We start from the raw sequence: 23,791 nt of genomic DNA on the forward strand, positions 1-23,791 counted from the left end.
AGGGTTTTTTTTTAAGGTTATGGTAACCAAGCAGCAGAGGTTTTGGAAGATCTGGCATATAATTCAGAGCCTCATCTAGATTGAAGGCTGTTTACTTTCCACAACACGCTTTTTGTCTGTAAACTGAAAGACTAATAATTTCATGAGGTTCTTTGTTTTCCTCTAAATTAGCAGGATAAATGAAAAGGCAAACAGTGCGGGAGGTTGGTTCTGTGCATGAATTTGAGATGAGCTTAGCTCCTTTGAATTCAGCACAGCTCATTGGAGGCAAGACTACAGTATTTGATTATGTTCCTTTTCGATCTGAAGCCTTCTGCTAAATTGTTCTTACTTTGTTTATAATTATCTGTTGAATCTGCTGGATATATGTGTCTATAATAAATATTTAAATACGCAAGATTATTAAATCTTCCCATTGATTTATTCAGATGACATTTCCTTTCCACTAGTGAAAAAGAGAGAAAAGGAAGGACATGAACTTGCATCTCATAATGAAACTGAAGCAAAAAAATTGATGCGCCAGCCGCTTACTCAAAGTGACATTATAAGGACATTCATTCTTGAATTTTCTTATTGTTTTCCATGCGAATACACTCTTAATCACACACGCAAATGTATGCTGCAGTGACTTACTATTATTTATTTATTTATATCTGCCCTTGTTTATTTAAATCTGCCCTTCCTTGCAGATTTATATCTGGGAGGGGTACAAAACATAAATTAAAAGTTTCAAACTGCGGCCATCCAACAGATTAAAAGAAGCAGATGAAATAACAGGGAAGTCAGCAACAATAACAACTTTCTAAATCCAACCAAGTGAATGAACCTCCCATACAGTTTATGCTAAGAATAACTGGCTTTTCAGCTGTCAGTTAGACAGGGAACCACTAATCAATATATGTTTTGTTTTGTTTTTAAAAGTAAATGAAGGCTGAACTCAAGAATAGCTGTTAACATATTTGACTGCTATTCTTCATGTTGTTGGGTTTGAGGCATTCTGTTTAGTATTTTCCACTTAGCCAGTTTAGTCTATACATAGTAGGGAAGACACACAGGCTGAATTCATTAAAGTATGATTGTTGATACCTGCACAGCTAGAGGACAAGAGAGAGAGAGAGCTCATTGCAACAGCTGGCTCCATCATTCTTCTCCCACAAAGCACTGGGAGGGCATTGCATCTTGATGCAATGTACAGTGTGGTCCCAGTGCTTTCTGGGTGGAGAATAATAGCACAATCATCCTTTTCCCTCAAAGCAAAAATAAAATATAATTCCCACTTGCACTTTCATGTAGTATAATCCCGCAAACCGTAGACTCTTCCATACAACTCTTTTGAATGTAATTTTCGTCTAGCATTTTTTTTTATTAAAAAGAAGAAGGGCAACTCACTTGAAACAGGGTGATCAAGAAAACTATCATTTGTACAATAAATACTTTACTCAGCAATGCAGGTATGACCACAGAAGAATGGACCACATGGCTTATAACTAGTACGACTGATAAGCCTCATTCCCGGTTTATTTTACACCTGGAGTCAATTCTGAAGCATTTTATGTTAGGCTTTCCTCCCTGTCACTCTGGGCGAGATTTGAAGCACACTTCTGCTCACATGAGGGGAAGCACTGCAATGTCTGCCATTGCCACCAAGGTCAGATCCCAGGTCATTGCAGAAGATTCCCCAACTCCCAGAAAGAACTTGGGCAAAGGACTGCAGGAAGTGGAAGCAGGAAAGCCCCACTGCGTGAGTGGAACTCCTTTTACAGCTCTTTCAATCCTACCCATTGAGTAGGATCCAGTGGAGCCCTCAGGCAATTCTCTCAGCACAAGGATTTCTCTTTGCACAACAGAATGCCTTCCCCCTGTGGGTCCCTAAACCTGTCCTAGGGCTTCCCCTTGGAACAGATTTGGGAAGGACTTGTGCAATTAGCAATCCTTTTGTTTATGGGACTCATTAGAAGACTAACTCCCATTGTTTCTGGATTAAGATTTGGAAATCTTGAGTTGGTTAAATCTGTCTAGTTTTAAGGAAGTCATGTAATTGGGTACTTTTTTCAAGATTAAATCTTACAACTGTACTTGAGAACATCACTTGATCTGGTTTGTTGAGCTTCCCTTTGCCAAAGGCCCAGTAGTGTTTTTTTTCTCTTTTCCATTTTTTATGTGATTTCTGTCTCTTTGTTTGTTTACCATTTTTCTTGTCATACAGACGCACACATTTCTCCATATCATTACCCAGTCATGTTTGACCATAAGCAGAATAGAGGATGGCACTCGTGGCCCCACAGTGGAGACATGCAATGGCAGCCCCTTTCAAAAGTGGCTACTGAGAAACTACACACGACTGGAGGTTTTTAGGAACATTTTTTACAGTCCCACTGACTATTTTCTTTAGCAAATGTCTCGAGGTTGGTATCAAAGGCGCAAAAAGAAAAAGCTAAGCTCCTTGCTTGCTTGCTTGCTTGCTTGTGCTCTTTCCCCATTTTCTCCCCTTGTTTAGTTTTTTACATAGTGTTAAGATGTAGAAACAACAGCTTAGAAATAGCATTAGTTTATGCTGCTTAGCTCTGGGTGTGTTTAAAACAGTCATCATTAAAAGTCACATTTGATTGTCCTTTGTGGTGTATGTCTTTTCTCTTTTTGCAAAAAACTGTGAATTAGAAAGCATGGCTTTTTTGTTCCCCCTAAACATATAGTAGCAGTTGTATTGATGGCTACTCCTATTCCTTGCTTTAGCCACTGTGATGCAAAGAAAGTGTTGTTATTGTTTTCACACCTAGAAAGGGCATTCTCGGCACTGCAAAACAGATGGGGAAATCTGTTCGGCATGATCCTGTTTTTGCCAGGTCATTAATGCACTGGTGCCAGCAGGGCACATCAGGTCGAAGGCCCTTAACACCCACATAAAAATTGCAGGGTATTCAGATGTACAACCCGAACTCCTGTATGGTACACCATCAGCACTGTTACCCAGCATTGGGTCAACTATGATATTTAAGTTTATTGTCAGTTTTATCAATTGCATTTTGGTTGCTAAAGATGCATTGCTTAGCTTGGCACAAATGCCTCCTCTCAGATATAAGAACTTCCATGCAGTCAAACTGGGCCTTTGAGGGCTTATCCAGACTTGGCAGCAAAGTGCACATTCTCCTGGTCTGTTTACCACCTTCCTCAGGTCCGCCTAATTATTTCTTCGGTAATCCATTCTTTTTGGTGTCCTAACATGAAATGGGCATATATAATATAGTGGACTGTGCCACTCCCCCCCCCCCCCCAAATTGGCATCCATCCTCTCCTGCAGCTCCAAACTCACTGCCACCCCATCCCGGTTCCATCCATGGTATTATTTCCAGGGCACTTTTTGAATGGTTTCATTTTTAGTGTGTGTGTGTGTGTGTGTGTGGTTTTGGAGCAATCTCTCTTTACCTGAATTTATTTTGGGGCTAAGTTCATTCTGAACAAAAGTGAAGTGATTCCACGAGCTGCAAGGGGGACAGGACACAAAGAAGAAAAGCCATTTCTAGACAGGATTGCAGTCTTTTTGAAAGGTTCAAGTTCATAGCTCACGGGTTCTTAGGGACCCAGCCTTGCTTCTAGGCCATAGTTGTGTCCTAGAATGTACTAGCTCCAAGCTGTTTAAGTTGTCTGTGCCCACTGTTGGAAGACTTGATTACTCACATCCAGGCATAGGCAGCTCGTGCTTCATGTGGGGCTGCCCATGAAAAGTGTTCAGAAAATCTGATCAGTGCAGAATACCACAGCTGAACTCATGACTGGAGACTGTGAGTTGGCATACGCACAGGACACCTATATGGAAATTGCTACATTGGCCACCGTATGTGGCCTAAACCTAAAGGTAAAGGTAAAGGACCCCTGACAGTTAAGTCCAGTCGCAGACGACTCTGGGGTTGCGGCGCTCATCTCGCTTTACTGGCTGAGAGAGCCGGCATTTGTCTGCAGACAGTTTTTCTGGGTCATGCGGCCAGCATGACTAAGCTGCTTCTGGCGAAACCAGAGCAGCGCATGGAAATGCCGTTTACCTTCCCACCGGAGTGGTACCTATTTATCTACTTGCACTTTGACGTGCTTTCAAACTGCTAGGTTGGCAGGAGCTGGGACCGAGCAACAGGAGTTCACCCCATCACAGGGATTCGAACCGCCCACCTTCCAATCAGCAAGCCCTAGGCTTGCCGATTGGACCACAGCTCCACCTGTGTCCCGCCTAAACCTATAAAGCCCTTCATGACCTAAGGACCAGGACATCTTAGAGAAACACATTTTCTGATACAATCCTTTCCAAAGGTGGAAACCCTGCTTCAGGTTCAGTCTCTTGGGTTTCCTCAAAAGCCATTCTGTTTTAGCTGACTATTATTTTGACCGTATCTTATGTCCTTTTTAATGTGTGGTTTCATGGAATTGCTGTTTGTGCCCCTCTGGAAGCAGGAGCTGAAAGGCAGCCTAGAAAATCCTGTAAGTAAATACAATTAAATAAATAATTACGTTCTTGGTAATTATCTTGTATAGTAGGTACGTATATGTATCTTGGTAGTAGGTACCCAGAAATGTGTCATAAATAAACCCTGAGTGGTAACGTCGTTTACAAAACCACCTCAACCCTTTTTGCACTTTTCAAGCAGTATCATACCACTTTAAGTGGACATGTTTCCCCTGCCCCCCAAGAATCCTGGGAGTTGTAGTTTGTTAAGGGTGTAAAGCATTGTTAGGAGACCCTGATTCCCCCGCACAGAGCTACAATTCTGTATGGTTTAGCTATGGAACTCTTGACTCTTTAAAGTGGTATGATTCTGTTTTTAAATGTGTAGTGCAGATGAAGCCTTAACAGTGCTGTACAAAAGTTATATCAAAAAGAACAAACCCTGCCCATAGGCTTACAAATTAACAGGTGTGTTAGCATGGTCATTGTTTCAAGTCTAGACATTTCCAGAGCATTTTAAGATATCGTTTATAAGGCAAATGTCAGTTTTCCTGTCGATATTTTAGATTAAGAATTTAAAACATTTGCATCAGTAATGTTACCTGTCCAAGTTGCTGTTGAGCGCGTGCGCACACACACGTAAAGCTGTGGGATTAACTTAACATTTACTCTTTGTCCTAAAATGAATGGGTGTTTTTTTTCTTTTCTTTTAAGCAAGCTTGCATATGCTTGAGTAAGAAAGAAAACTCTTCTTATTTTTTATTTTTTTTTTAAAAAACCGTTTTTACGAGTGTTTAAACAGCTAGAGATTGCTGCAGTATTAATCATCTTTATGGTGAAAAAGAAGTAAATTCTAGACTGTGTGGTTTTGTTGGTAATATTTTCCCAAGGTAATTGGTTGCTGACCAAACAAAGAAAGCTCTTTCTAATAGCATGCATAATTATGGAACCAAAGAAGTAAGTGCTTATAGAAGACTGCTTAAAAAAAACCCCAACAATATGTTTGTCTGGCATGAAATTATGTAACAAATACAAAGGAACAGCTGATGAGAGGCAGCACGGTATCAGTTTCCTTGGGTTTGTAGATTTGCAATATCACCAGTTTAATTAATGCTAAAATATGTTATTTCAGCAATCCTGAATCTTTTCTATGAACAGCACACAAGTTGCATAGGTTAACTGTGCAGTTTTTAATGTCTCTTAAAAAGATAGGAAAAGGCTCTGTTCTTACAGAGCTGCAAAATATTAAACAGCCTTAAGGTGATTTAATTTAACAGGTGTAGATGTTTCTTTGGGAATTCCATGACAGTTCGTTCAAAGTAAGAGCAAAACCTCAAGGGAGATGATGCTTCCCCAGTTGAAATTGTACAGCACACAACATTTAGAAATGTGTAACGCATGTCAATCTAGCATGGAATAATGTGTAATCGTTTTGCAAAAGTTTAGATGTTTGTGCGATCTCATCATTGCAAACCATCTCAGGGAAATGGCTTAATTTTGAAATCAGCAATGAATAAACATTTCAGTGGTGTCGCAGCATGCAGTTCTGGTTTTCCTTAATGCCATCTGTGAAGTTGCTAAACAAGAACTTCTAACTCTGAATAAAAAGATACCAGCCCAAAAGTTTACCATTCTGTTTTTCTGTTATCAGTGATTGAGCAGACTGACCTCGCAAGGTCTAGATCCATGCAGCTGATGGATAGAGATAATAATAATAATAATAATAATAATAATTCTATCCCCGCTCATTTATTATTTATATCCCGCCACTCTGTGTGGCTCCCAACAGAATAATAATAATAAAGCAGCGATGAAACATCAAACATTAAAAACTTCCCTACACAAGGCTCCCTTCAGATGTCTTCTAAAAGTTAGATAGTTGTTTATTTCCTTGACATCTGATGGGAGGGCATTCCACAGGGTGGGCGCCACCACCAAGAAGGCCCTCTGCCTGGTTCCCTCTAACTTTGCTTATCACAGTGAGAGAACTGCCAGAAGACCCTCAGAGCTGGACCTCAGTGTCTGGGTTAAACGATGGGGATGGAGACGCTCCTTCAGGTATGCTTGAAATGAAGTAAATAAGTACACAGCCTGCTGAATCAAGCCAACAGCCCACCTAGTCCAGCACCCTGTTCTCCCAGTGGTCAACCAGATGCATGTAGGAAACCTGCAAACAGGACCTGAGTGCAAGAGCAGACAATGCCTAATATTTTGAGAGCAGTGTTTCCCATCTCAGTTTAAAAAGAATAAATGATCTTATGATATTTGATCTATGGTGCACAGCAGGATGACACAAATATGAATGTTTAGTATAAGGTAATATTTCTGCCATCTCAAAACAATTGTTACATTTCTAGCTAAAAGCAGTGAAATAAAACATGGGTACTACATTTCAGTGATAGCATAGCACCAAGATTTTGATGCTTTTTTTTTTAAGAACCCTTCGGTTTTTTAATAAAAAATCTTGTTTCTTGTGGTTCTGCGGGTTAAAAAAATAAATTGATAGTTTTATTTGATGACATCACTGAAAACAGGTGTACTGGCAACCAAAAAGCTCCCTTAAAAATTACCTCAAAGAAAGAGAAGAACAGCTATGAGACATTGTGACAAAAACAAATATTTCATTGGGCAGCTAGTGAATCAATTTAAGTCTTTGAAAAGCAAGTGACGAAATGGCAGTTCATTACTAGACAGGAAAGATTATAAGGTGGGCTTTTCGAGAAGTATTTTCACATCTTTTAAGGGAAAGGTCATGAAACCATCTAATAATCTTCTTAATCCAATATTCTAATACATTCTGTGGTAGCAAAGCTGGATATCATTTACATTTTTAACATGCCAGTACTGCAGTAAGAGCATGCACTCTCTCTAATCCCTTGATAATCAGGCACTGTTTCACTATAGATTGGGTGGTATCCAATGCTACTCACTATACATGGAGTAAACCCATTGAAATGAATGGACAAGATGGGGTAGAAAGGATCTCCCAGGGTGAGAGGCTGGGGGAAGAAACAGAAGTTTCCAGGAAGGTCTACTTTTCTCTATATGAATAAAGGATATGATACAATTGAGGTAGAGGGTTTTTAGATCTATTTCTCTTTCTTATTTTTTTCTTTTTCTTTTTTAGACTAGCTTGGTTTTTATTGTAGTTTATGTTGAAAACGTTCAATAAAAATATTAGAAAGAAAGAAAGAAAGAAAGAAAGAAAGAAAGAAAGAAAGAAAGAAAGAAAGAAAGGGACATGAGTAGCGGGTCTATTGATTTCAATAAGTCTACTGTGAGCAGAACTCAGCTGGACTGAACCCATTGAGCTAACTGGTTTGCAACGTATCAGTAAAGTCTTTGTGAATATATATTGTGTCACAATCTGAACCAAAGCTGTAGTATTCAAAACGTTGCTGCAGAACATTCCTACTAGCCCCTCAGTATTTCAGGAAATTGATCCATTATCCAGACTAAGGCTCATCCATTGCTCCTCTGTCTTACCAGAATTCAGATTCAGTTTATTGGCTCCTCCCACAGCAAAGTCTGGTACCAGTTGATGAGTTTCATGGCCTTTCCTGATTCAGCATATCTTCATAAATGCAGTGCTTTTCCACTGGCCAGAGCATCTTAACCAACATGAAATCAAACACAGATTTCATAATAATTCCAAATGTTCCTACCTTCAGTGTCCAGCTCCTGACAATTGCTGGTTTTGGCAGTATCTTGTGAATCCTCTGTTCTGTAACATAGGAGGTTGCTTTAGTTTATACCACGTCAGACCAGTGGTCAATCTACCTCAGTCCTGCTTGAGGGCTCTATATATGTGAGCTGCTCAGAGCTTCCCAAAAGCAGTGTTTATGTTTTAAACATAACATGCTGAAACTTTTAAAGGAGCATATAACATATACATATATAACTATACAACTTTTAGAAGATATCTGAAGGCAGCCCTGTATCAGAAGGTTTTTAATGATTGATAATGATTTATGTTTTTATCTGTGTTGGAAGATGCCCAGAATGGCTGGGGAAACCCAGCCAGATAGGCAGGGTATAAACAAACAAACAATCATCATCATCATCATTACTAAGTACATTGTGTTAATACATAACAGTCATACAGATTTGTACAACAAAACATTTATAATACACTTATAATACAAGATTTAAGAATTTTAAAAAAGAAGGCCTGAAAAGTAAAAGCTAACTTTGCCAAGTCAGTGAAAAGGCTGCCATAGGCAAAGGGGAATGGAAAAGAAGCATTGCATTGCGGCTGAAGCAGAACAAATCCCAAGCTCGCTCTGGTTTCTGGAGAAACTCATAAACTGCTCTAAATGGGAGCACTCTTCACTTGGGTTGTGAAGTGTGGGTGGGTCTAAGCATGACTCCAGACCAGATTTCAGCTCAAAGCAGTTTATTGTAGCAACAAGAACAAGACTGACAAACAGGGGCACTTGGCCCAAAATATATACCTTTAACTGGCCCAGGTAAAAGCACACACCTAACCTCTGATAGGTCCCCTTAATGCTTGCAATCAGCGAATCACAACACTGGCCCTATCTCATCAGGGATCAGCTGCCTGCCAGCTACTAACAATGTCATCGGAGGTTTTTAGAATCCTCTCAATCTTTTGTTATACAGGTGAAGCTCCTGAGCTCCAGGAAGCCTTAAGGCCTAGGCCTGCTTTGCATGTATACAAGCCTGGCTTTGGCCTACAATGCCTGCATACATAACAGGGTTTTTGTTGTTGTTATTGTTTCTTTTGCAGCGACTTACCTTGAGGCACGTCAACAGCAACCAATGTCTCGACGAACCCTCTGAAGACGACAAAATGGTTCCTACCATGAAAGACTGCAGTGAAAGCCGATCTCAGCAGTGGCTGCTCCGGAATATGACCTTGGGTGCCTAAAAGACTCGCTGTGTTTCCTCGCCAGGCCTCGCAAGGCTCTAGAGCTCTTGCACTTTACACAGTTTGATCGAACAGAAGTCTTTTCCTCTTCCCATGTTATCGGTGAAGTGAAAGGTTTTGAATGCTCGGTGAAAAGCCCATCTGCTTTTTAATTGCTTAAAGCATGTTTGCACTTTTCCCTTCAGAATTTTTATCTTTTATTTTTTACTCATTCAGCTAAACACACAAGCGCTCTGGATACCGTAAACATAAGCTATGATCAAGACACGGTATTCTTGAGGAAAAATCAGACTCGCGGAAAGCATTACAAAGCTGAACTCCAAGGTTTTGTGGGGAGTGGGCTTACTGTTGGTTCTGTCATGTAACGTTGCTTGAAAGTGACCATGTTAAATGCCTTATGAGACCCACTTGTATCGTGAGAGATTATATCTTTTATTTATTAAGTCGATGTGCTTGTACTGGCCCCTTCATGGCAGCAGAGGAAGAATTAGTTTTTAATCTGCTGCTGGCCGTAACCAGCAGATAGCTCAGCTGAAAGAAATTCTGAGCAGGAAATTTACTGTATATAATGGGTGTCTTTCATGTATAATACTGGGGGGGAATGTGGCATTGCTGTTCTTGAAACGCCTTTGAAATATCGGCAAAACTAAATGAAGGCTATATGCCGGCAGATGGGAGGTAAAATTGAAATCACAGCAAAAGGGAATACAATGAAACTGAATTCATATCGTCCACAGATAGCATACACTCTTGGCAAAGTATAAGCCTTTGTGAAGCATAGTAATGCCTCTGGCCAATTCTCATGAACTCCCATTAATGGTGCAACTATAAGAGGTAGCAAAACTTGATCATCTTGAGTTGGAGTGAAACTCTTGAAACTTGTTCTTTAAAAATGTCAAGAGCAGGTTTATGCTAGGCACTTTACTGGAGTTCAAGTTAATCTTCGTTGCATTAACTGTCCACTTTTCCATATTGATTATATTTATTATTTTGGAAGATTGCTTTTGGTATTGCAGCAGATTAAGCATACGTACAGCCCCACCTAAAAACGTCAAAGCTTCCACCTATTAATAAGTCTAGTTGAATGGTTTTATATATAACCGTAATAGAAACACGACTAATTAAAAAGCATATCTAATAAGCTTATGACCTGTAACGTAGCCACATTGGGAGCCGAGTTTGCTCAGGACATGGTTAAACTATAAATAATAATATTTTAATTAAAAAGAGGGGTAATTGTATGGCATAACTCTATACCTATATGTAAGTGGGAACACTTTGGGCTAACATTTGACTCTTCAGTGGTTCCAGTATTAGGTCTATAAGGAGCAATATTGAGTCTAGGGATGGGTGTGTGCTATAGTTAGATTTACAGACTCCTTGTATGTCAGGGCCATTTGCCATGTCAAAATTTTGTGCTCTATTGAATGGTATGAATTTGTCCACATTGCTTCGACAATACCCTGGAGAGCTTGGTTAGCCCTATCACTTTCACATTGCCACAACACCTTGGACCTTAGGAGTCAGATAGAGCCTGTTTCTCTGGATGAGACCTGATACACTGTGTTTCCCTTTCATATATATCACCTGTCTGGAGTTTGAATATGTATATTTCTCTTATCCATCCACCCATAGAAGTGTTCTAAGCTGCTACCATATCAGTATACTAGAGCTCCAAACAGGCTGTCAAGAGCCCAGCAGAGTCAGAGGTGAAAAATAAGGTGTAAATAGACCAGTGATCGGGTTCCAAAAGAAGTAGGCAATGATCCCATCAGCCCAGAAGCAGGTATAGAATAGCTGATGTTCAGATATCACACATATAACTATATAAGAAGTTGCCTTATAGTAAAGTCAGACCATTGGGCCAACTAGCTCTGCACTGTCTATACAGACTGACAGCAGCTCTCCAGGGTTTATGGGGATATTCCCAGACCTACCTGGAGATGGGGATTGAAGCTGGAGCTGCCTTCTTCATACAAGGCAGATGCTCTACCAATAAGCTACAGTGCTTCCCCTAAGAAGACTAGTTAGTTAATATAGTTAATGTAAATAGGCTGTATCGGCTTGGCTGATGCCAGCCGGATGCCGGATGAGGCAAGGCAGGATTCTGATTAGCACCTTATATGATGGACAAGTTGCCCAGAGGTAAAGAGCCTAGGACAGTTCTTAAATAAAGGCTGTGGCATCCTTACTGGCTACCCTGGTCACCCTCCTACAACTGCCAGTGTAGTGCTGGGGAAGAGTGAGGTTTTGGACAGCTAGCCCCTCTCTCTATACAACATGTTATCTGGAACTTGGGAAACTATAAGGTCTCTGTAAGAGCCTTGGCCCACTGGAGGAACGCCCAAGTTTTTATCAGTGAGCAGAGCACTGATTGGAATAAACCTTTGCTAAGAGTCCATATGAATCTTATTTTGGTATTTGAAGAAGTGCCTCTCTTTCTGTCAGAGACAAATCTCTCAGCACCACCTGATAAGTCATCTCTATGCATAAGAAAGTAAGAAAAGCCTGCTGGATCAGGCCAGTGACCCATCTAGTTCAGCATCCTGTTCTCCCTGTAGCCAACCACATGCCTGCGGTAAACCCTCATTCTCCCCTCCTGATGTTTCCAGCAACTGATATTCAGAAGGATTCTGCCTTCGACCATGGAGGCAGAGAATAGCCATTGTGGCTAGTCAGCATGGATAAGCCTTTACTGCCAGGAATTTGTCAAATACTCTTTTAAAGACATCCAAGCTGGTGGCCATCACTACCACCAGTGAAGGGCATTATTTGGGACTTCTCGTTTTAAGCTACATGTCAGTTTGAACCACAGTTTTTAATAGCAAGAGTAACAGTTCAGTTCACTTGCCAGCCCTGGCTGGTGTCTACTGAGGAATAAAAGTTGGTTACCTGGTTGAGCAGGCAAGGCAAGAGTAACCATTGCTTCTCAGTGCAATGACTGAAAAGCTTGCTTTGAAGGAGCTGGGGTTTTTTGCTATGGGTGCCTCCAGTGGCTTGTGAGGTCAGCTGGCCACCTTCAGCTTGTGAGATCTGCTAGCAGTATGCTGGGTGGTAAGGTAGCCTAGTCTGGTTGGCTAACTAAGGAACCAAAGTGCCAAAGATAATCAGGAAGTAAGATGCAGAAAGCTGTTTGCTGGAGATCCCAGTCTGAGACAAATGCACACACACCTTACACCAACTAGGCAGATGAAAGAGTTGTCTAGAACATTAGTGGCCTGTTCTCCTCAGAGGACAGAAGGGAATTGTGTATCACTAACCACCTGGGAAGAAGTCTTATCATAAGGCAGGACATTCCAGTCCATTTCAATTCAGTGCAGAATGATTAAAATCAAGCAGCCCAGAGCACAGTGATAGGAGCATGGTTCTGTTTCACTTTTGCCCAGTGGTCCCCACTGGTGGACTTCTGGAGATAATGAAGTGCACAATAATCTGGCAGGAATTGTCAGATTCTTAAGCAGACAAGCCAAGGCATTGCCAAAATCAGTCTGAAGTACAAGTCCAAACAGAGGTGCTCTGTGTGGTTATATATTCAGATTTCCAGGTCCAACGTGTCATTTTGCACTGGGCTAGAAGATAAAGGCAATGCATCCCCAGTTTTCATGTGGTCAAAAGTCCTGTTTTGCAATTACTGTATGTCAGTAGTCTCTGAATCTGTGAGATCCTCCTTGGGTGGCTAAGTATGTGGACCTAGGTTCTAGGTTCCTCAGTTGCCGTCGGGTATGTGTGCTGGGCAGAATCAAGGTTCAGGTGATCCAGTCCTCCTCCTAGTAAGCTGGCCTACTGGACTTTGGTGCCAGATTTTCTGGTTCAAGCTCAATGGCATTTTACAGTGGGAGACCTTGGTCAGGCACAGTGTCCCTTGTCCTTCACTGATCCCACAGCATCCTTTGAGGAGGAGCTCCTCCTGCTTTTCACTACTGTGGTATCTGCGACCAAACAGTTTGATAGGAGAGCAGGAACTGCCAGCTGTTCAGTGTCACCAACAGATCAAACTGCTGCAAAACAAAGTAAAATGGGTCTGTTCAAGTTGAAGGTAGTCGAGCCAAGATAAAGAACCTACACCTTCTTTGTGAATAAGAAAGCAACAATGAACCTAACTGACCTAGCCAGTCACTGCAATCCTGTGCACACTTGCAAGGGAGTGAATGCCACCAAACAGAGTGAAACTTACATCTGAGTGAATATGCATAGATTGCACTGTACCATGAATGAGCAGAATCTAAAGCTATCTGCTACAATTTAAAATGGCATTGTCACACAAACAATGCTATTTCAAAGAATTAAGGGCATGCCACCAGACAATAGGAAAGTAAGTTCTCCAGAGGTTCAACTTGAGTGCAGTTGCTGGCCATCTCTCTTGCGATTTCCCCTTTTCTGCTGGGGGGGGGGGGGAATCTCACCTTAGGGGAAGAAAAAGAGGTTGCAGTTGGTGGAATGGATGGATGATGATGGAAGAAGCTTATTGGACCTCACCTGCAATGGAAAATGATGTCCAATGGGAAATGATGTCCAGAGAGCATCATTTCCCACCACTCCCAATGGGCCTTCTTCATTGCATTTATATCTCACTTCCCCAACTTGTGACTTCTTTCTCCGTTAGGGGGAGGGGCAAGAGTAGTGGGCAATGAAGGGCAGGGTGAGGCATGAGCAGGATCAAGACAAGGTGCCTTCTTGAGGTACCAATCTTTATTCTGCTTGCTGCTAATTCTAGCCAGGATGCCCACCAAGCTGAACTCATTGCTCTCCCCATTCTTGCTGAAAAGTGAGTATAAAACTGACAACTTAAAAGTTCCCACCACAGTTCTGCTGTTATATTCCTGTGTGGCCTTGGCAAACTGTTTAGGCTGAAAGTGGAGTATGGCGTTTGTTATGTTTTATTTGTGGTGCCCTCTCTTTGTTTAGAAGACAAATACAGAATTCACTGTTCGGGCATTTAAATGAAACTCAGTGCCCATGTTTTAGGTCAAGGACTTTATGGTATCAACAAGTTGTGGGTTCAATATTAAAGCTGTTTTTGAAAAATGTAGAACTCAATTTATCTTCGTTTCCCCATCTGTAAAATGGGGCCAATTGTTCCTGATTTTCACAGGGGTGTACTGAGGGCTAAATAATATTTGTATATAGCTTTTGAAATGTAAAATAATAATAATAATTATCATTCAGAAATGCTCTAACAAACCTCACAGTTCTTGGTTACAGTCATAGAACGACAGAGGAACACAAAGCTTATAGAGGAATATATGAAATGTGAATATTCTGAAGGCAAGAACAGTATTATAAACAAGGCAAGAGTATTAAAAGTCCCTTATCCTGGACAACCTTATGAATTACTTGAAGAAGGTGGAATGGGTGTGTAAATTATGAGCCAGTGGTAATGAACTCACTTTGTCTTCAAAGACAGCTTCTAGACTGTTGAGACCCAAGAATGGTATTTTTTATCTAATTGCAAACTAGTTAGGTAGCCTTTCAAAAAGAGATTAGTACTGTACTCTGACGAACACAGTCCAGTATTTTCTTTTACTTGAAAGTAATGAAGATCATATCTGATCATATAAATTTTAGTTGCATCTCATTTGTAGATGCTAAATACAGTCTCGAATGAGGCAAAAATACTGTTGAAGGTGCTGAAGTGCAAAGCTATGAATTAGGCTATAATGGTTTAGGGAGGAAATTTGAAGTAGGATTTCACAATGTCACTGTCTTCTAAGTCCTTCTGCATCGTAATAGTCTTTGGACACATCTGCCGTTTCCAGCAGGACATCGGAATTGTAATTAACTGTTGTGACAGCTACAGTTTGAGAATTCCAAGTGTATTCTCTCTCTCTCTCTCTCTCTCTCTCTCACACACACACACACACACACACTTGTATTTCAATGTATGGAATAGATTAAACATCTGCTGCTATTACTGTACAGCATATGAACACATCTGGTGAGATTACACCACTTCTAAACTGCTACTAAATATAAGCTACTGTTTGATCTCAAGGTGTTGAATGAACACCAGCAATGTGTTTTCTTTTTAAAATTAGGTTATGTGAATTATTAGTGTTAAAAGTGTTTTCAAACATTCACACATTCTCCTGGAATCCCAGTTTCGTCATTTCAAATACAAGGGAGTCGTCTTTTGCCCCTGAGACAGCAGGTGGCCAGGGCAGCTGATAAGTCTGTATCTTTGCAGCGGGGACCAGACTCAATGTATCTATCCAGTGATGGCCAAACTTGGCCCTCCAGCTGTTTTGGGACTACAACTCCCATAATCCCTAGCTAACAGGACCAGTGGTCAGGGGTGATGGGAATTGTAGTCCCCAAACAGCTGGAGGGCCAAGTTTGGCCATCACGGATCTAGGCCATTCAATACATGACATGCAGGCAAATCCAAGTTTAGCTTAAGTATACCAATATGGGAAGTCCCAGCCTCCTGATAAGTATACTTGTATGGTATGCATGTTTGCAAACATTTGTCACACCCACATAGCTTTACGTGTATATGTAAGACATCTCAAGTTGTGTAACTAAAAAGCATAATTTATGAAGTGGCCCTTTAAAATGACAATGGTGGACTTTGCAGTTTTTTGTTTTTTTTAAAAAAATTATTATTATTTCCCATGTTCAAAGGAACCTGCGTCTGAGGAATTGCTCATAAAGCTTCTTGAAATGTTGGAACGCAAATACATATTTCATATGTACGAGTGGGCAGTGGATTAAGAATTACACCATTTTAAATGTTGTAACAGTTATTAAATGTTAACTCTGCTGTAAATTTTAAATATTTATACATTTTGTAGAAATAAAATATGCCAGTTTAGTTTTATTTTAGTTTGACTTTGTCTTTGTTGTAGGCATATCTTCCTGTAATCAGATAATAAGCATTTTACCAGAAGTTTCTTTACCAGTAGTGTAAGCCATTTGTATATTATATAGGACAGTTTTTCAAAAAAGCAATTGGATACTTTATGTATGAAAAAACAAAATGAATGAAATAGGTTCAGACCTATATCTTTATTGTGCTTGATGATTGCAATAGTGTGGTGACTTGGATGTTTGACTATGCCATTGTAGATGTCAACACCACAGGCAGAATTTTCTTCTCTCTTCTTACGTCAATTTCAAATACAATCCCTTTCAGTGGAGCCAGTTCACCATTCATTTGCCAGGCATCAAGGGATACATAATGCCTATGTGGATCAAGCCCATAGGCTGCAATTCTATTATGTATCCATAAATCAAACTGACTGTGCAATGAGTTTTGAATGCATAAAAGGTAAAGGGACCCCTGACCATTAGGTCCAGTCGTGGCCGACTCTGGGGTTGCGGCGCTCATCTCGCTTTACTGGCCGAGGGAGCCGGCGTACAGCTTCCGGGTCATGTGGCCAGCATGACTAAGCCACTTCTGGTGAACCAGAGCAGACACGGAAACGCTGTTTACCTTCCCGCTGGAGCAGTACCTATTTATCTACTTGCACTTTGACGTGCTTTCGAATTGCTAGGTTGGCAGGAGCTGGGACAGAGCAACGGGCGCTCACCCTGTCCCGGGGATTTGAACCGCCGACCTTCTGATCGGCAAGCCCTAGGCTCTGTGGTTTAACCCACAGCGCCACCCGTGTCCCTTTTGAATGCATAGCTGTGTGCAAGTATACATGTGCCAGGATTTCTGCTAGCAAGGATGTGTCCTGCACAAGCTGTGAAAATGTGCACACAGAACACATCAGAATCATAAGAGAGAATGGAGAAACACTGTGTTGCTGGTTAATAATCCTTTCCATGTTTTGGAATGAGCTCATTTGAATGCGGGCTAGTCCAAGCTTTACAAATCAGAGAAAATATGAGAGGGAAAACTATGGCCTTTTTACCGTGAGGCAATACTTTTCTGCTAAATGTTTGCTCTCTTATGTTTCCTTTCTAAGGCTCCTGATACAGAAGAAAGCCACTGCACTTTGCTGCGCTTTGAATGAAAATAATAATAATAATAATAATAATAATAATAATAATAATAATAAAATTTATACCCTGTCCATCTGGCTGGGTTTCCCCAGCCTCTCTGGGCAGCTTCCAACAGAATATTAAAATACAATAGTCTATTAAACATTAAAAGCTTCCCTAAACAGGGCTGCCTTCAGATGTCTTCTAAAAGTCTGGTAGTTGTTTTTGACATCTGGTAGGAGGGCGTTCCACAGGGCGGGTGCCAATACCGAGAAGGCCCTCTGCCTGGTTCCCTGTAGCTTGGCTTCTTGCAGCGAGGGAACCGCTAGAAGGCCCTTGGCGCTGGATCTCAGTGTCCGAGCAGAACGATGGGGGTGGAGACACTCCTTCAGGTATACTGGATATAGAGCCATATCTGACATTTGGTGACTGATGCTTAACTGCTTTGCATAGGTGCTCAGGATGTGTGTGGAGAGAAACATGTTCACGGCCAGCCCCACTCTCAACTCATGTCTTCCTTGTCTTGTCTGCACAAACCTAATGTGCTTATTAGCTGCATGTGTGAACTGGAACCTGCAAAACACACATGAACAAGCAAATACATACACAGTGGCTTGTCTCGCACATATTGCCAAGCCCTTTGTTTGTTTAACCAATTATGAGTTGTCCCAGAGGTGACCAAACAAAACATGGCTTGATTCTCCAATATTGGGATTGTTTTCCGGTTGCTATTGCCCCATACCTCTGTAGATAGTGTACCTATTTTCCAGGGACAGTCCCGGATTCACAGTAGCCGTCCCAGTTTTTGATTTGGTCCTGGAATGTCCCGCTTTCCTTAGGATGTCCCTATTTTCATCAGAGTAATATTGGAGGGTAGGGTAAGACGTCACTATTTTCATCGGATGAATATTGAAGGGTATGGAGTTATGCGATCCCCAAGCCAAGGAAATAAGTAACTATGCAACCTTTGCTGTATTCAAGGAGAAGCACGGTGTTTACATGTAACTCCAAGCCATAGTCAAAAGAAAACCAACAAGAAACCACGACTTCAGGTTGTGCTTGGTGGCAGTAAACTATCCATAGTTAAATTTCTGAGCAGGATTCACACATCATGCTAAACCACAGTTTAATCAACCGTAGCTAAAATGAACCATGGCTTGGTATTATGTGTGTAGCAGACCAGTATAATGAACACATGTCTGTACAGGGTTCAAAGGCTATATAAATTAAGAACATGGTCTTGCTATGATGCAGAAAACTAAAGTAAGTCCCTTTGCACATCTGTCGGATGTTCATTCCCAAATAAATGGCCACCTTCAGGGATGCAGAAGGGCTTGCATCTGTTCAAGAGGCCTTATCTATCTCACCACAAATACATTTCACTACTCCAGCAGATAACTCTTTACAGTCCCACATTGCAAACTGTTTTTACAGGTTCTCTAACACTGAAAAGCAGCTTGTGATTCAGCATACATAGGCTGTTAGGAGATAAAAAGTAAAATCCTCACTGGCACAAATGGTTGTTTGGCTTAAAGCTATGGTAGTTAATTAAAATCACACTTTAAACATCTATAATGTGGATGGTGCAATTTTTTTCCCTGAGATATTTTTGAAAAATAAACTTGGATCAGAAGAAGAATACGTCTATAATCCTTGCAGCTCAGAGAGAGAGAGAGAGAGAGAGAGAGAGAGAGAGAGAGAGAGCTATTTTTAGAAACATAGGCAGCATTTTTTTCCTTTGCAAAGAGCCAGAGATACCAATGGGAATAGTTTTATAAAGCAATCGTCATCATAATGGTTGGTTTGTGATGCTTTTCATCCCTAGCTTTACAACAATAGTCTCTGATTGCATGAAATTAGGAAAACAAATCTAAATCTTGACATGTCTCCATGCTTAAAATTAACCAATACTCAAGTGTCAGTTTATGTTAATAGCTAAAGGTAAAAATAAAAATAAAGCATAGATAGATAGAGAGATAGATAGATAATCTGTTTGAAAAGATCAGGTCTATAAAAGGCAAATTAAAAGAGATTATTGGAAATAAAAGATGAATGATGAATGTGGTGCAAATTAAATCTAAGGAGCCTGAAGGAATTGGGGCAAGGGAAGAAATGAGTCCACTTTCCTACATTTCTGAAAGGAAGGTAATTAATAAGGTGTGTTTATTATGGCAAGCTCTGGTCACACTCCAATATGGATTTAAAATGTGTGGTCAGTCTAAATACAGTCGCTATTAACAGTGCATCATTTTTCAAAATGTCACACTATTTTTTTTGGGGGGGGGGGACCTATTTATTTAGAACTGGCATGCAGAAAATATACATCGGTTTAGATGCAACAATTTGCAAACAGCACCCTGCTCACGCAATGGGGTTTTTCTGCCTCCCCTCTCCCTTACTGAGGCCCCATATATGTGCCCTAAAAAGTCAGTACTGTACTGAGGATTGGGGAATGGTGTGAGGTGTGGCATAGGGGGACTTTAGAAGGAAGAGGGAGAGAGTGGAAATTGCACATGCACACACACCCTTGTATAAATGGAAGTGCCGACATCTCACCTTAGGGTCATTTTAGATCAAGGACTTGGAACCAAGGATTGTTTTTCCTTCCGGGAAACTTTGATGTAATTCCCCCCCCCCCCCCTTCATCCTATAAGCTGATTTCTGCACCAGGCCAGCAAGTGCTGTGATCTGAGTTCAAGGGCAAATTCCAGCCAGGCAAAACCACCCCAGAAGGTGTGGAGCAAGGCCAGTAGGGGGTGTGGCCAAGGGAGAAGGAGGCGTGGCCTGGGAAGACTCCCAAGGGCTCGACAGAGAAACAACGTGGGCCACATTTGGAGCTAAGGTGAGTTTCCACACCACAGATTTAGATCTAACTCAGAGTTCTTGAAATCAAACCAATTTAACAAAATGTACTCCTGGGCTGAGATCCAAGAGCACTTGCTCCATATGCCACTGGGGCTGGACTAGGCGTGTGTTTCTTGAACAGCCAACCCTCCCTATCATGTGCCAAGTCTTTTGAAAAAGGTGGGAATTTCCAAAGCAGTTTTTATAGTTTTTAACAGGGATGCGACTCAGCTGTTCAAAAGGGAGGGGACTTTAAAATGCATCAAAGCTCTTGGACCCACCTGAAGAATCTCTTTGATTTCTTTCCTGGGAATTTAACTGCATAATTAGCAACTATGCTGATTTCTTATGAAACAGATCTTATCCGTTATCAAGTTATCTCCGTGACTGCCTTGAATATGCAAATATTGGGTTGGGAGTGGGGGCTTTGGTAGCTAAAAAGCTTCAATTTGTTCAACGTATAAAATCATATGTTACACGCTCTCAAGAAGTTTGCTCCTATGTTTATTTCTGATGAGCTGAGGTTTCAGCCAGAGTAATCTTCTCATGCATGAGACTGAAGGTGATTTTGAATTGCTACTGTGATTATGATGTATATGGGAAAATGCAATTAACTGCAGATATCCGGTTAATTATAGCATGAATATCATTTGATGACTCGGAAAGTAATCTACCTGCGGGAAATGAAGGTAGAAAACGTCACACTAAAAATGTATTAAATGGGGCTTGCCGTATTAAAATGATCAAACTTCCAATCTCTAATTTAATCTTTAGGAAATTAAGTTAAAATGCTGGTGCCTGATGGAACAAGTTAGTCACAACTAATGTAAGGGCTATTGGTTTTAATGGGATTAGTCAAAGCAAAACCCCAGGTCAGAGCTTTGGGATTTGTGTGTTTCTATGTGCCTAGAGTCTGTTTCCATACAATTTGGGACCTTAAATTTGCAGAGTTGTGCTCACATAATCTCTGTGCTCTCAAGACTGGTTAATGCATAGAGGTTGGAGTGGAACATCAGTTATGATTGCACCGTTTCTTCCCAATCTATACACAGACTGCAATAGCGGTTAACATGTTAGCTAGATTGCAGCCTCAGGGTTTATTTTCCAATTGCTCAAAACATATATATATATATATATATATATATATATATATATATAATATGACTGCAAGTTCATTTGTACAGAACTACTTAGAATTATAGGGAGCGGGTGGAGCTGTGGGTTAAACCACAGAGCCTAGGACTTGCTGATCAGAAGGTCGGCAGTTCGAATCCCTGCGACGGGGTGAGCTCCCGTTGCTCAGTCCCTGCTCCTGCCAACCTAGCAGTTCGAAAGCACGTCAAAGTGCAAGTAGATAAATAGGTACCACTCTGGCGGGAAGGTAAACGGCGTTTCTGTGCATTGCTCTGGTTCACCAGAAGGGGCTTAGTCATGCTGGCCACATGACCCGGAAGCTGTACCCAGGCCAATAAAGCGAGATGAGCGCCGCAACCCCAGAGTCGGTCCCTTTACCTTTTACCTTTACTTAGAATTATAGAGTTGGAAGGGGCCACAAGGACAGTCCAACCCCTTGCAATGCAGGAGTCTTTTGCCCAATGTGGAGCTCTGTTGCTTATTGTGCCCAGTGTGGAGCTCTGTTGCCAACAAACCTTGGGCTTATTCCAATGAACTATGTAAACATGCAGGTGCAAAATTCACTCACTTTAGTGAATGGCACAACTGTGACCATCCAAATAAATGTGTATGTGTGGTGCCCTTTTCATTGAAATGAATGAGACAATTCATGGGAGGATGGGCTGGGGATACGTAAGCAGAGAGGCAGAAGTGGAAGGGCTGTAGCTCAGTGGTGGGACATCTGGTTGGGATGCAGAAGGTCCCAGCTTCTTCAGGTAGGGTTAGAAAGGGAAGTCTAACCGAAATCTTGGAGAACTGCTGCCAGTCATGTTAGAAAACAATAAACTAGATGCCCCAACGGACTGTGCTTTGCAACATCAAGTGGCACTTATTGATACAGAGGAGAGTAGGCACTGGAAATGTGTTTGTCATCAAGAGTATCAGTCAGAAATGGCCAACCATTCTCCCTGCAACCATCACTACTGCTTTGCATCTTCCGCAAATATTCCCATTTTAGTGACAGTTCTTGCATTTGTGCCTTGGACAACCCTAGAAACCAATGACATGTGGCAAGCAGCGCCTTCAGCTTTAGAGTCAGTCCTTGGCCCTGGAGCCATTTCCGTTCTCATCCTGTACTTGTCCAATGGAATGGTTCTGCAGAAGTCATTTTGAATGAGGGTCATTGCCAGTGTTTCTAGCTAACCACATTCCAAATGTGGTCCTTGGGGAAAGCTAGTTCAGCATCCTCAGAAAATGATCTGCTCTGTCCTGCAGGGCTTGATATTATCCGTGATGCTCTTCAGGAACTATGACCCCACCATGAAGCTACCAGTAAAGATCATCTGGTACATTGGGGTCTATAACCTGCTGATGACATCCAGCTCTGTGTTTTGTAATCTTAGGCACCCAGGAGTTGAATAATTCTCATGCACTTTCTCCATTAATGCCCATCCTATAAATTCCCAGTTAATATTTGCACATTATGACATTTTGCTGGTGATTTAGGGGAGGGGTGGCTCTCAGATTTTAGATGTTCTTTATCTTTAATCAAATTAAGCCATCCCCTCTTGGTGAGAGCTTTTCAAAGCTGTGTTCTTTTCAGTTTACAGTGAGGTCATTTGTTGGGGAGCCATGCTAGGCTTAACCACTGGACAGAAGGGACATTTGTCCAAGGCATTCAACCCACAAAGAGTGGAGCAGCCCACATTGTGGGGCTTCTGCTGCTACCACCCGAATAGTAGCTTGCGAGTGCAATGTGTGTTAGCTGGGGAAATGGTGTATGTAGCAGAATGGCCAATCATGCGATGGCTTAAAGCAATGTGAATCAGGCAAGGATTCAATTGCAGCAGGGAAAGGATAGGAGGAAGCAGATGCAGAGAAATGGGAGGGTGCATACACTTGTACAGGCACAAGCTTGCTTCTGACATTCATACATCCTGATACAAAGCCACTTTCCAGTGGCAGCTGCTTTGGGACTACATGAAGGTGCTGTTGGTGGACGATTCTTGTGTCATGGAATTGGGTGTAGAGGCCTGTTCCAGGTGTGGTCAAACTTCTCCCCAAAGGAGTAAGTTCAGAACATCTGGGAGGGGCTCCTGGATCTAAATGTCTTCAGTGGCAAGGAGTCTCACTTTCCAGAGTCGACCACTGCATGCTATATTAACCTCACATAATGCCCTTTGCCAGTGCTATTTTTCTGGAAAGAGAGGTGCCGGAACTCACCACGAGTGCCTCCCTTGTTCTCTTATAATGGCAGTGGCACCCACCTCAGAAGTGCTGGCCAGGACCTTAAAAGCAACAGAGGGAGCCCTTCTCATCACGGGGATGGGGATTACTCATCTCACGGTCACGTGCCAAAAGGCCTTCTCCATCATAATGCTCTGTTTGAGGCACAGATGGTCCCTACTTAGGTTTAGCTTCTGACACCAAGCAAAAGCACATTTGTTCATTTAAAGCGTTTGGCAGAGTTTGCCAGACCATTGAAGGTCTAGGGTACAGTTTTAGTTTGGGAGTTTTTGCTTGGTTGGCCTGCTGCTGGTTTTAATTCTGGTCACTGTTGCTTTAAAATGTTTTAAACTTGACCT

At 41.5% G+C, this 23,791-nt stretch overlaps 1 protein-coding gene across 2 annotated transcripts in view; it reads left to right on the plus strand.

Moving 5' to 3' along the window:
* The window catches only part of GALNT13 (polypeptide N-acetylgalactosaminyltransferase 13), a 151,868-nt gene extending 135,728 nt beyond the window's left edge, over positions 1–16,140 (plus strand). For both annotated transcript variants that reach the window (XM_081007477.1, XM_081007478.1), the window contains exon 12: positions 9,183–16,140. In XM_081007477.1, coding sequence (XP_080863603.1) covers positions 9,183–9,323 — 141 coding nt within the window. In that variant the 3' untranslated portion in view covers positions 9,324–16,140. The remainder of the gene's footprint in view (positions 1–9,182) is intronic.
* The last annotated feature ends 7,651 nt before the right edge of the window (positions 16,141–23,791 follow it).

This window comes from Podarcis pityusensis (genome assembly GCF_964106645.2).
Source record: "Podarcis pityusensis genome assembly, chromosome: 1".
Taxonomy (NCBI): domain Eukaryota; kingdom Metazoa; phylum Chordata; class Lepidosauria; order Squamata; family Lacertidae; genus Podarcis; species Podarcis pityusensis.